This window comes from Anolis sagrei, chromosome 10 (assembly GCF_037176765.1).
Source record: "Anolis sagrei isolate rAnoSag1 chromosome 10, rAnoSag1.mat, whole genome shotgun sequence".
Lineage (NCBI taxonomy): Eukaryota > Metazoa > Chordata > Lepidosauria > Squamata > Dactyloidae > Anolis > Anolis sagrei.
The window spans coordinates 24,204,460-24,219,136 of NC_090030.1; the positions used below are offsets into that span (position 1 = coordinate 24,204,460).

At 44.5% G+C, this 14,677-nt stretch overlaps 1 protein-coding gene across 1 annotated transcript in view; it reads right to left on the reverse strand.

Annotated features, from left to right (window-relative positions):
- The window catches only part of GPC3 (glypican 3), a 196,996-nt gene that overhangs the window by 158,395 nt on the left and 23,924 nt on the right, over positions 1 to 14,677 (reverse strand). The window contains exon 2 of the mRNA XM_060756063.2: positions 13,660 to 13,821. Within this exon, the coding sequence (XP_060612046.2) occupies positions 13,660 to 13,821 (162 nt within the window). The remainder of the gene's footprint in view (positions 1 to 13,659; positions 13,822 to 14,677) is intronic.

The following is a 14,677-nucleotide window of genomic DNA, read 5'->3' on the forward strand; positions in this document are numbered from 1 at the left end:
AAAGGAGGAATAGAAGGAGAAGGAAGAAGAAAAAAGAAGGAAGAAAAAAGGAGGAGAAGGAAAAGGAGAAAGAAGAAAAGGAGGAAGGTAAGGAGAAGGGGAAAGCAAAGAAAAGAAAAGAAAGAGAAAGAAAGAGGAAGAAAAGGATGAATAGAAGGAGAAGGAAGAAGAAAAAGGAAGAAGAAAAGAAAAGGAGGACAGGGAAAATAAGGATGAAAAGAAAAAGAGGAATAGAAGGAGAAGGAGGGGGAAAGGAGAGGGAAGAAACGGAGGATGAGAAGGAAAAGAAGAAAGAGAAAAGGAAAAGGATTAGGAGGAGGAGGAGGAGAAAGAGGAAGAGAGGTAAAAAGAGGAGGAGTAAGAAAGGAGAGGGAAGAAGAAAAGGAGGAAGAGAAAGAAATGAAGGAGGAAGAACAGAGAAGGATGAGAATTAATAGGAGAAGCAGAGAATGAAGGAGGAAGAGAAGGAAAAGGAGAAGAAGAAAAAACGAGGTGGAGGAGGAGCAGGAGGAAGTGGAGGAAGAAAAGGAGGAGGAGGAGGAGGAGCAGAAGGAGAAGGAGAAAAAGAAGGAAAAGGAGGACAAAAAGAAAAGGAGGAAGAAAAGAAGAGAAGAGAAAGAGAAGAAGCAACAGAAAGAGGAGAAAACAAGGAGAAATTGTTGACTTGACATCAGTCAACAACCATCTCATCCTTTCACATTCTTGTTGTTAAATGACAAAAAGTCAACAATGACTTTTCCTTCTTTTTCTCCTTTTTCTATTATTATTATTATTATTATTATTATGGCAATTGCATAAAGAAAAGTCCTCGAAGTATTGGGTATTTGTGCCTGTCAGGTTTAACAATGTATTGTAATGTAATATAGCTGAATCATGCACTGCTAATAGGCTTCTATTGGAAATGCTGAGTCATGCATTAACTGTATATAGGAAATCATTTGGGGAATGTGTTCTGGCCTAGTCCAGGTGATTGTGAATGATGTAATCCTGAGTCTGAGTTAAGTTAATGAGTTGGGAAGCAATCAGAGATTGCTATGTGTAAAGATACAGAATTGTATATAAGGAAGTCGTGTACAGTGTATTTTCTCTCCTTGTGCTGTGATGCTGTTCGTCGAAGGCTCTATGTAATTGATTAAAACAACCTGTCTGCTAAGACAAGATATAACCGTGTGCTGTGATAAGTTTGTAGTGTCATCTAGATTGGAGGGGAAAACAATAGTAAAACTGACAATGGCCGGGCATGTGCTCAAGTGTCTGTAAAAGAGTTCCAGAGTGACTGCAGTTTGTGGGAGCAGTTGACTGAAAATACTGTGCACGAAGAAGCTACTGGAAAGCGCTGAAGTTGTGCAACTGATCTGCTGCTGAATTGTGAAATTAATCTCAACAGTGCCAAATTTGGTCCAGTGAATGGAAATACATCCTGCATATCAGATATTTACATTACGATTGTTGTGACTCAGTTTGATTCTGAGTCTGAAACTGAACCCTGTGGGTCTTGTGAGCCAGAGTTCCCTGATGAAGAGGATGATGGGATTCAGATTTCTGTGGTGCCTGCCTCAGACAGTGCAGCAGGAGAAACATCAAGTCAGTTCTCAGGGGAGAAGAATGTCAGTGGGATAGAGAACGGCCAGGTGGAGTTGTCTTCGTCTTCTCAGCCTTCCCACGGTGATCTAGCCCAGCTGGACCAAGATAAAGAGAGCCTTGAAGATAGTGAATTAATGAGCAGGCAAGAACGCTTAGAATTAAGGGTCTGGAGGAGCTCTCGCTTAGCTGGTAAGCGAGAAGCCAAGTCGGCCAAGGGTCATCGCAATGCGTTCATGATTGCAAAGGGTATTTAGCCTTCTGGCTGACAAATGGGAGTAGTCAGTTCAAGGTGGCTCTTTACATGCAAACTCTTATGGATTAACCTTGGCTTTAAGCAGCTCGCTTTTGGCTTCCTGGATCTGGGATTTTGGGTCTTGTGTTTCACTGTTTTAACATGGACTCTTGTTTGATCATTGCCTAAAGCAGTGTTTCTCGACCTTCCTAATGCAACGACCCCTTAATATGCTTCCTCATGTTATGATAACCCCCAACCATAAAATTAGTTTCATTGCTACTTCATAACCCATTTTGCTGCTGTTATGAATAGTAACAGATTGGGGGAAAGTATTGATTTTGTCCTGTGGGAGTTGTAGTTGCTGGGATTTATAGTTCACCTACAATCAAAGAGCATTCTGAACCCCACCAACTATGGAATTGAACCAAACTTGGCACACAGTTCTCCCATGACCAACAGAAAATACTGGAAGGGTTTGGTGGGCAGTGTCCTTTGGTTTTGGGAGTTGTAGTTTACCTACATCAAGAGAGAACTGTAGACTCAAACAATGATGGATCTCGACCAAATTTGGCACGAATTCTCAGTATGCCCAAATGTAAACACTAGTAGACTTTGGGGGAAATAGACCTTGACATTTGGGAGTTGTAGTTGCTGGGATTTATAGTTTACCTGCAATCAAAGAGCATTCGAACCCTACCAAGGATTGAATTGGGCCAAACTTCCCACACAGAACCTCCATGACCAACAGAAAATACTGTGTTTTCTGGTGGTCTTTGGTGACCCCTCTGACACCCCCTCACAACCCCTCCAGGGGTCTCGACCCCCATGTTGAGAAACAGTGGCCTAAAGGTTTATGCTTCATGTTTTTGCCTTTGGATCTTTTACATTTAAGCTTCTGTCCTGTTTGTGGAACTTTTGCATTCCTTATTCTATGTTTTGCCTTTGCTTTTTTCTCAATAAACTACAAAATCTACAGCTCTGGTGTGGTGGTGTTTGGGAGCAAGGTGAAACTACCCTGAGTTGCAAGACTGTTCGGAAGTTGAAGACTGTTCGGAGTTGAAGACTGTTCGGAAACTTGATCTGGTACAGCAAGCGGCAGCCAGATTGCTCACCGGAGCGACATACAGGGAGCACAACACCCCCCTGCTGTGTCAGCCCCACTGGCTGCCGGTTCAGTTCTGAGCACAATTCAAGGTGCTGGTTTTGACCTACAAAACCCTTTACGGTTCTGGTCCAGCGTATCTGTCCGAACGCATCTCCCTCTACGTCCCACCTCGGAATCTGAGATCATCTGGGGAGACCCTGCTCTCGACCCCACCGCTATCACAAGTGAGGCTGGTGGGGACGAGGAGCAGGGCTTTCTCAGTGGTGGCCCCTCACCTGTGGAACTCACTTCCGGGGGAAATTAGGGCTTCAACATCCCTCCTCAACTTCAGGAGAAAGGTAAAGACGTGGCTATGGGACCAGGCCTTTGGGCAATCTGACAATTAGATATGGACAACCAGATGGATAGGACTGAAAGGACTGACAATTGTGGCATTGGAATGTGAACTATGAGATTGTGAAACGCTGACCGTCAACGAGGAGAAATGGTTTGTATTAGTTTTATTGCTTTTATTGGTTTTATGGTTGTTTTGCCTATAATAATTGTTGTTTTGTTAATGGATGTTACTGCTAGAATTTGCTGGTTCTGTTAACCGATGTTAGTGTCCTATTGTTGTTATGTGATGTGGGCATCAAATTGTGCCTCGCTATTGTAAGCCGCCCTGAGTCCCCCTCTGGGGTGAGAAGGGCGGGGTAGAAGCAACCAAAATAAATAAATAATAAATAGTTGCAACAACGATTCACAATAGTAGCAAAATTTCAGTTACGAAGTAGCAATGAAAATAATGTTATGGTTGGGGGTCACCACAACATGAGGAACTGTATTAAGGGGTCGCGACATTAGGAAGGTTGAGAAACTCTGGAACAGAAAGATCCGTGCCTGGATGCTAATGGAAAAACCCCAGCAAAAAATAAGAGAAATACAAACAAACACACAACTCTGTGAATGCCCTCCTTTCTTTCCAAACACATGGAAAGAGACACCTCCATTTATCTTTCGCTGCATGACATCCGCAGGCATTATAAACGTAATTCCCCAATAACAGATTCATTTCTGTAGGTAGCTCCCTATCATCGTGGGAGGCACATCTTGGGAACTTGAAAGCGGATGAAGATGCTACAAAGCACAGCGGGAGACACGGAAGAAGTATGGTTTTCAGAGGAAATTACACCAAACTTCACACTGAGGAAGGTTAAGGATAAAACACATAAAGGATAACTCGAGAGGAGTGGACTCCAACGGCACTCCGAAGTCCCCAACAAGAACGTAGGCATAAAGGATGCTATTTATTTGTCGTGTCAAATTATATTACATTTCTAACAGAACAAAGCAAACAAACAGACAAAATACAAAATTTGTGAGTTTGGTAGTTGATTAAATGTCCTTTGACCAGTATCTGGCCACTTGGAGTGCCTCTGGTGTTGCTGCAAGAAGGTCCTCCATTGTGCATGTGGTGGGGCTCAGGGTGCATTGCAGCAGGTGGTCTGTGGTTTGCTCTTCTCCACCCTCGCATGTCGTGGATTCCACTTTGTAGCCCCATTTCCAAAGGTTGGCTCTGTATCTCGTGGTACCAGAGTGCAGTCTGTTCAGCGCCTTCCAAGTCGCCCAGTCTTCTGTGTGCCCAGGGGGGGAGTCTCTCATTTGGTATCAGCCATTGGTTGAGGTTCTGGGTTTGAGCCTGCCACTTTTGGACTCTCGCTTGCTGAGGTGTTCCAGTGAGTGTCTCTGTCGATCTTAGAAAACTATTTCTTGATTTAAGTCGTTGGCGTGCTGGCTGATACCCAAACAGGGGATGAGCTGGAGATGTCTCTGCCTTGGTCCTTTCACTATTGGCTGCTACTTCTCAGCGGATGTCAGGTGGTGCAATACCAGCTAAGCAGTGTAATTTCTCCAGTGGTGTAGGGCGCAGGCACCCCGTGATAATGCGGCATGTCTCATGCCCACTGTTTTAGCGTGGTGAGATATGCTCCACACTGGGCATGCATACTCAGCAGCAGAGTAGCAAAGCGCAAGGGCAGATGTCTTCCCTGTATCTGGTTGTGATCCCCAGGTTGTGCCAGTCAGCTTTCGTATGATATTGTTTCTAGCACCCACTTTTTGCTTAATGTTCAGGCAGTGCTTCTTGTAGGTCAGAGCACGGTCCAGAGTGACTCCCAGGTATTTGGGTGTGCTGCAATGCTCCAGTGGGATTCCTTCCCAGGTGATTTTCAGAGCTCAGGATGCTTGTCTGTTCTTAAGGTGAAAGGCGCATGTCTGTGTTTTAGATGGGTTGGGGATCAGCTGGTTTTCCCTGTAATAGGCAGTAAGAGCACCTAGAGCTTCGGAGAGCTTCTGTTCAACCATCTCAAAGTTCCCTGCTTGAGCAGTAATGGCACGATCATCAGCATAGATGAAACTCTCTGTCCCTTCTGGCAGTGGCTGGTCATTTGTGTAGATGTTGAACATGGATGGGGCAAGCATGCTCCCCTGAGGCAGGCCATTCTTCTGTTTCCGCCATCTGCTTCTCTGGCCCTGGAACTCAACAAAAAAGCTCCTGTTTTGTAGCAGGTTTCCTAAATGATGCTCAAAGCAGGAGATGCCGATCCATCGGAGAGATTTCTTTGTTCTTCTTACATCACTCGACATTTCGGAATTCCAAGCTTTCACCCAATTAAATGTTTATGAATTAACCATCCAGCCAACTCTCTTTTAGCATGACCAAACAAGATGTGGGGAGAGACATGGATCTTGCATACAGGTCACCGACTTTTGCAGTTGGAAAATTGATCCGCAAAGCAAAACTAGCACCGCTCATGCGGCAGGTTTGATACAAATCAATTCTTTAATCTCCGAATGCATCGCACGGGGACCGGAACAAATATTTGTGTAAAACCAACCAGGGAGCGAAGCAATATTCATGTAAAATCAAATGTGTTTTTCGAAAGGGCGAGTCACACTCTCTTAGCCCCAGAGGAAGGCGGTAGGATCCATAGTTTCAGCAAGGCACCAACGGCCACGTTGTCAGGAAAGGCTGAACACCTGACCAAACTCTCATGAAGTGGTTCCAAACTGCCTTAATTCTAAGGTGTAGATCCACCCCTATGCGGATTGGTCTTCACTCCCCATCTCCCACCAACCCCTCTCTGCAAACCTGTTCCAATACAAGCAGTCCCCAAGTTACAAACAAGATCAGTTCTGTAGGTTTGTTCTTAAGCTGAATCTGTATGGAAGTACAGGTATTTTCTTAAGGGGCCACTGTGGCACAATGGGTTGAACCGTTGAGCTGCTGAACTTGCTAACCAGAAGATTGGTGGTACGAATCTGCGGGATGGGGTGAGGTCCCAATGTTAGCCTCAGCTCCTGCCAACCTAGCAGTTTGAAAACATGCAAAGGTGAGTAGATCAATTGGTACTGCCTCGGCGGGAAGGTAAACGGCTCCCGTTGTTAGCCCCAGCTCCTGCCAATCTAGCAGTTCAAAAACAAGCAAATGTGAGTAGATCAATTGGTACTGCCTCGGCGGGAAGGTAAACAGCTCCCATTGTTAGCCCCAGCTCCTGTCAACCTAGCAGTTCGAAAACATGCAAATGCGAGTAGATCAATTGGTACTGCCTCGGCAGGAAGGTAAACGGCAACCGTTGTTAGCCCCAGCTCCTGCCAACCTAGCAGTTCAAAAACATGCAAAAGTGAGTAGATCAATTGTTACCGCCTCGGCGGGAAGGTAATGGCTCCTGTTATTAGCCCCAGCTCCTGTCAACCTAGCAGTTTGAAAGCATGTGAGTGTGAGTAGATCAATAGGTACCACCTCAGTGGGAAGGTAACAGAGCTCCATGTAATAGGTTTCGCCTTGGCAGGAAGGTAAATGAGAAGGTAAATGAGCTCCTGCCATCAGCCCTAGCTTTCTGCTTACCTAGCAGTTCGAAAACTCTTTAAGGAATTAACGTTCCCTCCAAAGGAGTAGGTTTCTTGTGTTCCTTGTTCTTAACGGTGAGTCATTTACAACTCGTATGTTTGTAACTCGGGGCGACCTGTGACCCCTTCTCCACTTTGATCCTGACCTGCTCTTTCTTCTCTCCGTTGGGGCCGAAGCCTGCCTTCCGATGATCAATCAAGCCTTTGATTCCAGAACAAACCTTCTGTCATTGCTTCACTCTCTAAATGTCAATCTCCCAGAGAGACAGGCCTTCTTTGGGAAGGCAACACTAATCCCAGTCCTTGCATTGATGTCTTTCCACCCATTCGTTTTACTACAGGAGTAGCAATCATGCAACTCTCCAGATGTAGCTTGGCTGAAATCCTCAGCAACTTCCAAACCCTCGCTGGGACTCCCTTCTCCATTGATTCCAGTCTTCTCTCCTGCAACCAATGGAAGCCACTCAGGCATTTTGGAACAGCAATACGGCGTCCTTCTGGCATCTCAGGAATCCCCCAAAGGGCTCCCTCCGATTAGCCAGGACCAGACAGGCCTCCAGATGAGGCTCCCTGCAGCGGAGACGCCACTGAAAGTAAACAGACCCCTCCATGCCCCCGGGGCCATGTGTGTTTTCACTCTGACTTGAGGGTTTGCCCATTAACCTGGGGCCCCACAAAAAGAAAGAAAGAAAGAAAGAAAGAAAGAAAGAAAGAAAGAAAGAAAGGGGGGGGGGGCAAGCAAGCAATCCTAGAAATAGAGAGAGACAAGCAAGTAGGTAATACATAGGTGATGGATGGATGGATGGATGGATAGTGAGATAGAGAAATGAATAGACAGATGTATAGAGAGGTGGATGAAAGAATGGATCGATAGAGAGAGAGATGCATAGATAGATGCATGAATGGATGGATAGAAATTCATAGATAGATAGAGATGGGTATATATTTATTATTAATCATAATAATTAATAAATAGAAAGATAATGCATGGATGAATGCATATATGGAGAGAGAGATGGATGGATGGATGGATGGATGGATGGATGGATAGATAGATAGATAGATAGATGGATGCATAGATAGATAGATAGTTAGAGAGATACATAGATGGCTAATGCAGAGAGAGAGATAAAGGCATGGATGGGGAGAGAGAGATGGATGGGTAGATAGATGCACAGATTGAAGGATAGATAGTTAGAGAGAGGTGGATAGATGGATCGATAGAAATCCTTAAATAAATAGATAGATTAATGGAGAGAGTTGGAGAGATGGATGGATGGATAGATAGACAGATGCATAGATGGATGGATGGATGGATGGATGGATGGATGGACAATGGATAGAGAGAGAGAGATGCACAGATAGATGCATGGATGCATGGATGAATGGATGGAGAGAGATGCAAAGATAGATGCATGGATGAATGGATGAATGGGTGGAGAGAGATGCAAAGATAGATAGATGCATGGATGGATGGATGGATAGATAGACAGATGCATAGATGGATGGATAGATGGATGGATAGAGAGAGAGATGCATGGATGAATGGATGGATGGATGGATGGATGGATGGATGGAGAGAGAGATGCAAAGATAGATAGATAGATAGATAGATAGATAGATAGATAGATAGATAGATGATAGATAGATAGACAGACAGACAGATGCATGGATGGATGGATGGATGGATGGATGAACGATGGATAGAGAGAGAGAAGCATAGATAGATGCATGGATGAATGGATGGATGGATAGAGAGAGATGCAAAGATAGATAGATGCATGGATGGATGGATAGAGAGAGAGAGAGAGAGAGAGATGCATAGATGAATGGATAGAAATGCAGAGAGAGAGATGCAAGGATGGACAGATTAGATAGATAGATATATGCATGGATGGATAGATGGATAGATAGATGATAGATAGATAGATGAATTGAGAGAGAGATGGAGAGATGGATGGATGGATGGATAAATGCACGGATAGATGGGTGGATGGACAGATAAAGAGAAATCTGTCAGGGGTGATTTGAATGCAATATTCCTGCTTCTTGGCAGGGGATTGGACTGGATGGCCCATGAGGTCTCTTCCAACTCTTTGATTCTATGATTCTATTAAAACATTCCCAAATTAACATCAGAAGAATACTCTGAAAACTTCTCAATATCAAATTACGGTCAAGCGTAATGTCCGCATAGCAGTAGAAGAGCTGCCTGCTCACTGCGTAGGCCTTTTCGTTTGAACACAGATTAATGCACCTTCATAAAGTATCACAAGATTATATCAATTGTCAAATTGATCACCGCAAAGTGTGTAATGGCTCTGCGGTGACCCAGTTTGTCACGGAGGATGTGAAAGCAGGACATATTGACAGTTTAATAGGCTCAAGAAGAGTCTATATCTCCGGCTTGAAAGGCATCATTATTGGCTGTTTTATATCATCCCGGCTTTAAAAGAGAAGTAGCAGATGACAACCTGGGCAGAAAGGTTTCTTTTCCCATAAAAGAGACGCCTGTCCTTGACATCGCAGTTGTGTTTACAGACTGTTCCTTCTCTGCATTTTAAATACTTCAGCGGTACAGTCATTTATCTCCTTGCTTCATTCATTCCGCAAACGGAGACCGAAGAACGCAACTTGGAAAGGCCAGCCGGAGAAAGAGACGGAGACAAAAGGAGAATAAATATCTGCTCTGGAAGGGAACCTGACGTTTATGAGCACCGAGCGAAAACATTATCTGGCTATTTTATAGCATTGGGAGGGCGATTGGAATGTATGAGGGACTTGAACTACCAAAGATAACTCTTGCCTCCCAGAAGTAATTACAGGAGACAAGAGCTCGATGGCGCTTCGGAGATGTCTGGAGTTCGGAAGCTATTCGTGCGGAAAGCAAAAAGTCGTGTCTCACTTAGGAAAGATGAGTCTTACACAAAATGAATTCCACAATCCACTAGTCCATGAAAACCAACCCAACGGTCATCTAGTCCGCGAAAACCAAACCAACACTCATCTAGTCCATTAAAACCAACCCAATGGTCATGGAGTCCATCAAAAACCAACCCAACGGTCATCTAGTCCGCGAAAACCAACCCAACACTCATCTAGTCCATTAAAACCAACCCAATAGTCATGGAGTTCATGAAAAACCAACCCAATAGTCATGGAGTCCATGAAAAACGAACCCAAGGATCATCTAGTCCACGAAAACCAAACCAACACTCATCTAGTCCATTAAAACCAACCCAATGGTCATGGAGTCCATGAAAAACCAACCCAAGGATCATCTAGTCCGTGAAAACCAACCCAATACTCATCTAGTCCATTAAAACCAACCCAAAGGCCATTTAGTCCACGAAAACCAACCCAGGTAGTTTGCCCCCAACCCAATAGTCACCTAATCCAAGAAAACCAACCCAATGGTCATCTAGTCCATGAAAACCAACCCAACAATCATCTAGTCCACGAAAACCAAACCAACTGTCATCTAGTCTATGAAAACCAACCCAAAGGCCATCTAGTCCACGAAAACCAACCCAGGTAGTTTGTCCCCAACCCAATGTTCATCTAATCCAAGAAAACCAACCCAATGGTCATCTAGTCCACGAAAACCAACCCAACAGTCATCTAGTCCACGAAAACCAACCCAATGGTAACCTAATCCAAGAAAACCAATCCAATGGTCATCTAGTCCACAAAAACCAACCCAACAATCATCTAGTCCACAAAAACCAACCCAATGGTGATCTATTCCAAGAAAACCAACCCAATGGTCATCTAGCCCACGAAAACCAACCCAGGCAGTTTGCCCCATTGCCAGACTGTTCTCACAATCAACAAGTTCTTTAAATAAGGCACCCAGAACGGGACTCAGTGACTCCAAGTAAGCTCTGAATAGCACAGGAAATAGTTTGGACTAAATCCTGGAACAGATCCGATGTCACAGTGACGTTCACACTGAAGGAAAGATTGTTGTGGAGATTGACTACAGAAGGAGCTAGAGATTCCCAGGCAAACCATGTAGAATGGATGCAGTTTGTCATCGTTTTAACTGCTGTTAGCTCCATGCTACGAAATGATAGGAATTGTAGTTCCCCAAGGCCTTTTGTCTTCTCTGCTTAGGGGCACTGATGCCTAACCAAACCACAACTCTTGGGATATCATAGCATTGAGTCAAGGCAGTGAAAGGGGTGCCAAACTGCAATCATTCTACAGTGTAGATGCATCCCATGTATGATGTGTATATACTGTGTGCATGTGTATATGTGTGTGTGTGTTTCGGAAAGCATAGATAAGTGGCGCAGTGGGTTTTAAACCCCTGTGCCAGAAGGACTGAAGACCCGACAGGTCGCAGGTTCGAATCCGGGGAGAGGCGGATGAGCTCCCTCTACCAGCTCCAGCTCCTCATGCGGGGACATGAGAGAAGCCTCCCACAAGAATGATAAATAACATCAAAAAATCATCCAGGCGTCCTCTGGGCAACGTCCTTGCAGATGGCCAATTCTCTTACACCAGAAGTGACTTGCAGATTCTCAAGTCTCTCCTGACACGACAAATATATATATATATACACACACACACACACACACACACACACACACATATATACTGGCAGCCCCTGAGTTACAAACAACCAACATATATCTATATCTACATCTATATTTGCATGTGTGTGTTGGATAGCATAGGGATGTGTGTGTGTGTACACATATATGTACACACGCACACACACATTTTAGATAGCATAGGGAAGGGTTAATATATATATATATATATATACACACACACACACATATACATATATATAGACACATATGTTTTGGATAGCATAGGGAAGGGTAAACAAAGATGTAAATATATATACACACACACACATATATATAATTTTATATACATGTATTATTATACATATATGTGTGTGTGTTTGTGTGTGTTTTGGATAGAATAGGGAATGGTGTGTGTGTGTATGTATATGTGTGTGTATATATATAGAGGGGGGGGGGGTGGATAGCATGGGATATATATTTGGCTGGAGTTACACCCAAAAATGTACCCGTTCCAACTTACATACAAATTCAAGTTAAGGACAAACCTTAACTTGGGGTCAAGCAGAACTTTTTTAAACCATCTATGGCAGATGTAGAGGAGCCAATGTGCTCCCTGCACCCTCCTCCCCTCTTTATGTGCGGCATTTTTCCCTCTGCAATAATGGAAGAGCCCAAGGGGCCGAGCCTTTAATATAATCTAATAAACTTTGCTAAGTGAACACAGTAACCGACATGGCTGAACGGGAGCTGGGTAAATGCCAGTCGATTCCCCCCTGATCTTTATCGGCCTGAAAGCCGATGCAATTTCAGAAGGGAGAAAATTAGATTGAGGGAAGAACAGCACAGGATGCGGGCCTGGAGCCGGTCTGCCATTCAAGGGAATCATTTCGGAGGAATCCCAAAGAGGAACGGAAAGGCGGAATTCCTACTATATTCCATTTAAGATCCGAGGAAGGAATCATTCCACAGCAAGCAGGGGCACTTCTTGTGGAGAGGCACTTATTGCTAATTCCATCGCCTGATCACATAGAAATCCATGGGCTATTCAACCCACCCCCTTCTACCAGGACACCATGAAAGCCCTCCTGACACGTGGCCATCCAGCCATAGATAGGTATAACTGGGAGAGAGATGTGATAGGTATATCATAGAATTGGAACAGACCGCATGGGCCATCCATTCCAACCCCATTCTGCCTTCATGCAGGAAGAGCACCATCAAAGCCCCCCGACAGATGTCCATCCAGCCTCTGTTTAAAAGCCTCCAATGGACTCCAGGGGCAGAGTGTTCCACTACTGGACAGCTCTAAGAGTCAGGAAGTTCAATGTATTGTCGAAGGCTTTCATGGCCAGAATCACTGGGTTGTTGTAGGTTTTTTTGGGCTATATGGCCATGTTCTAGAGGCATTCTCTCCTAACGTTTCGCCTGCATCTATGGCAAGCATCCTCAGAGGTAGTGAGGTGAGAATGCTTGCCGAAGATGCAGGCGAAATGTCAGGAGATAATGCCTCTAGAACATGGTCATATAGCCATATTGCACCACCTGACATCCGCTGGGAAGTAGCAGCCAATAGTGAAAGGACCAAGGCAGAGACATCTCCAGCTCATCCCCTGTTTGGGTATCAGCCAGCACGTCAATGACTTAAATCTAGAAATAGTTTTCTAAGATCTACAGAGACACTCGCTGGAACACCTCAGCAAGCGAGAGTCCAAAAGTGGCAGGCTCAAACCCAGAACCTCAACCCATGGCTGATACCAAATGAGAGACTCCCCCCTGGGCACAGAGATGACTGGGTGACTTTGAAGGCGCTGAACAGACTGCGCTCTGGCACCACAAGATGCAGAGCCAACCTTCAGAAATGGGGCTACAAAGTGGAATCCTCGACATGCGAGTGTGGAGAGGAGCAAACCACTGACCACCTGCTGCAAAGCAACCTGAGCCCTGCTACATGCACAATGGAGGACCTTCTTGCAGCAACACCAGAAGCACTCCAAGTGGCCAGATACTGGTCAAAGGACATTTAATCAGCTACCATACTCACAAATTTTGTAATTTGCCTGTTTGCTTTGTTCTGTTAGAAATGTAATATAATTTGACTGGTTGTTCTGACACGACAAATAAATAAAGCCCAAGAAAACCTACAACAACCCAGTCAGGAAGTTCTTCCTAATATTCAGGTGGAATCTCCTTTCCTGTCATTGGAACCATTGCTTCATATTCTAATCTCCAATGGGCCCTGGATGCCATGCTAAGAAGCATCAAAACATCACCCTTCTCCATCACATCTTGCAAGAAGCCTCCCTTACCTTGGAAGATGGCCGCGTTCTGCATGATGAGGAACTTCAGTTCCATGCTGGCCGATTGTAGGAGTTGCTCCATGTTGGTGCGAGCCAAGGCTTGGTATTTCTCCTCCATTTTCCTGGAGCAACAAGTTGGACCTTTTGGGAGGCATACTTGCAAATCTGTCCCTGCAAGAGGAACAAATCCAGACAAAGGCAATAAGCACCAGAATTAAATCTCAAAAATAAAATAGAAAAGAATGTATCTCATTCCCACCATGCATCTTTTATGGAATTTCCAGAGCCTTAAGCTAAATCCATATTGCCATGTAATGCTGCCCAAATTATGTATATGGATGGTGTAGTAGACACATAGATGATGGTTTTGAAAGACAGATGATTACAGGAGCTGTCTTCATAGACCTGTCAGCAGCTTATGATACTGGAAATCATCACCTCCTCTTGGAAAAAATGTATAATATCTCACCCGATTCAAAGGAAATCTGCTACAAAACAGGAGCTTTTTTGTTGAGTTTCAGGTGCAGAGAAGTAGATGGCAAAAACAGAAGAACGGCCTGCCTCACGGGAGTGTGCTTGCTCCATCAATGTTTAACATTTACACAAATGACCAGCCACTGCCAGAAGGGACAGAGAGTTTCATCTATGCTGATGATTGTGCCATCACCGCCCAAGCAGGGAGCTTTGAAATGATTGAACAGAAGCTCTCTGAAGCTTTAGGTGCTCTTACTGCCTATTACAGGGAAAGCCAGCTGATTCCTAATCCATCTAAAACACAGATGTATGCTTTTCATCTTAAGAACAGACAAGCATCTCAAGGATGACCTGGGAAGGAATCCCAGTCAAGCATTGCAGTGCACCCAAATACCTGGGAGTCACTCTGGACCGTGCTCAGACTTACAAGAATCACTGCTTGACTATCAAGCAAAAAGTGGGTGCTAGAAATAACGTCATACAAAAGCTAACTGGCACAACCTGGGGATCACAATCAGATATAATGAAGACATCTACCCTTGTACTTTGCTAC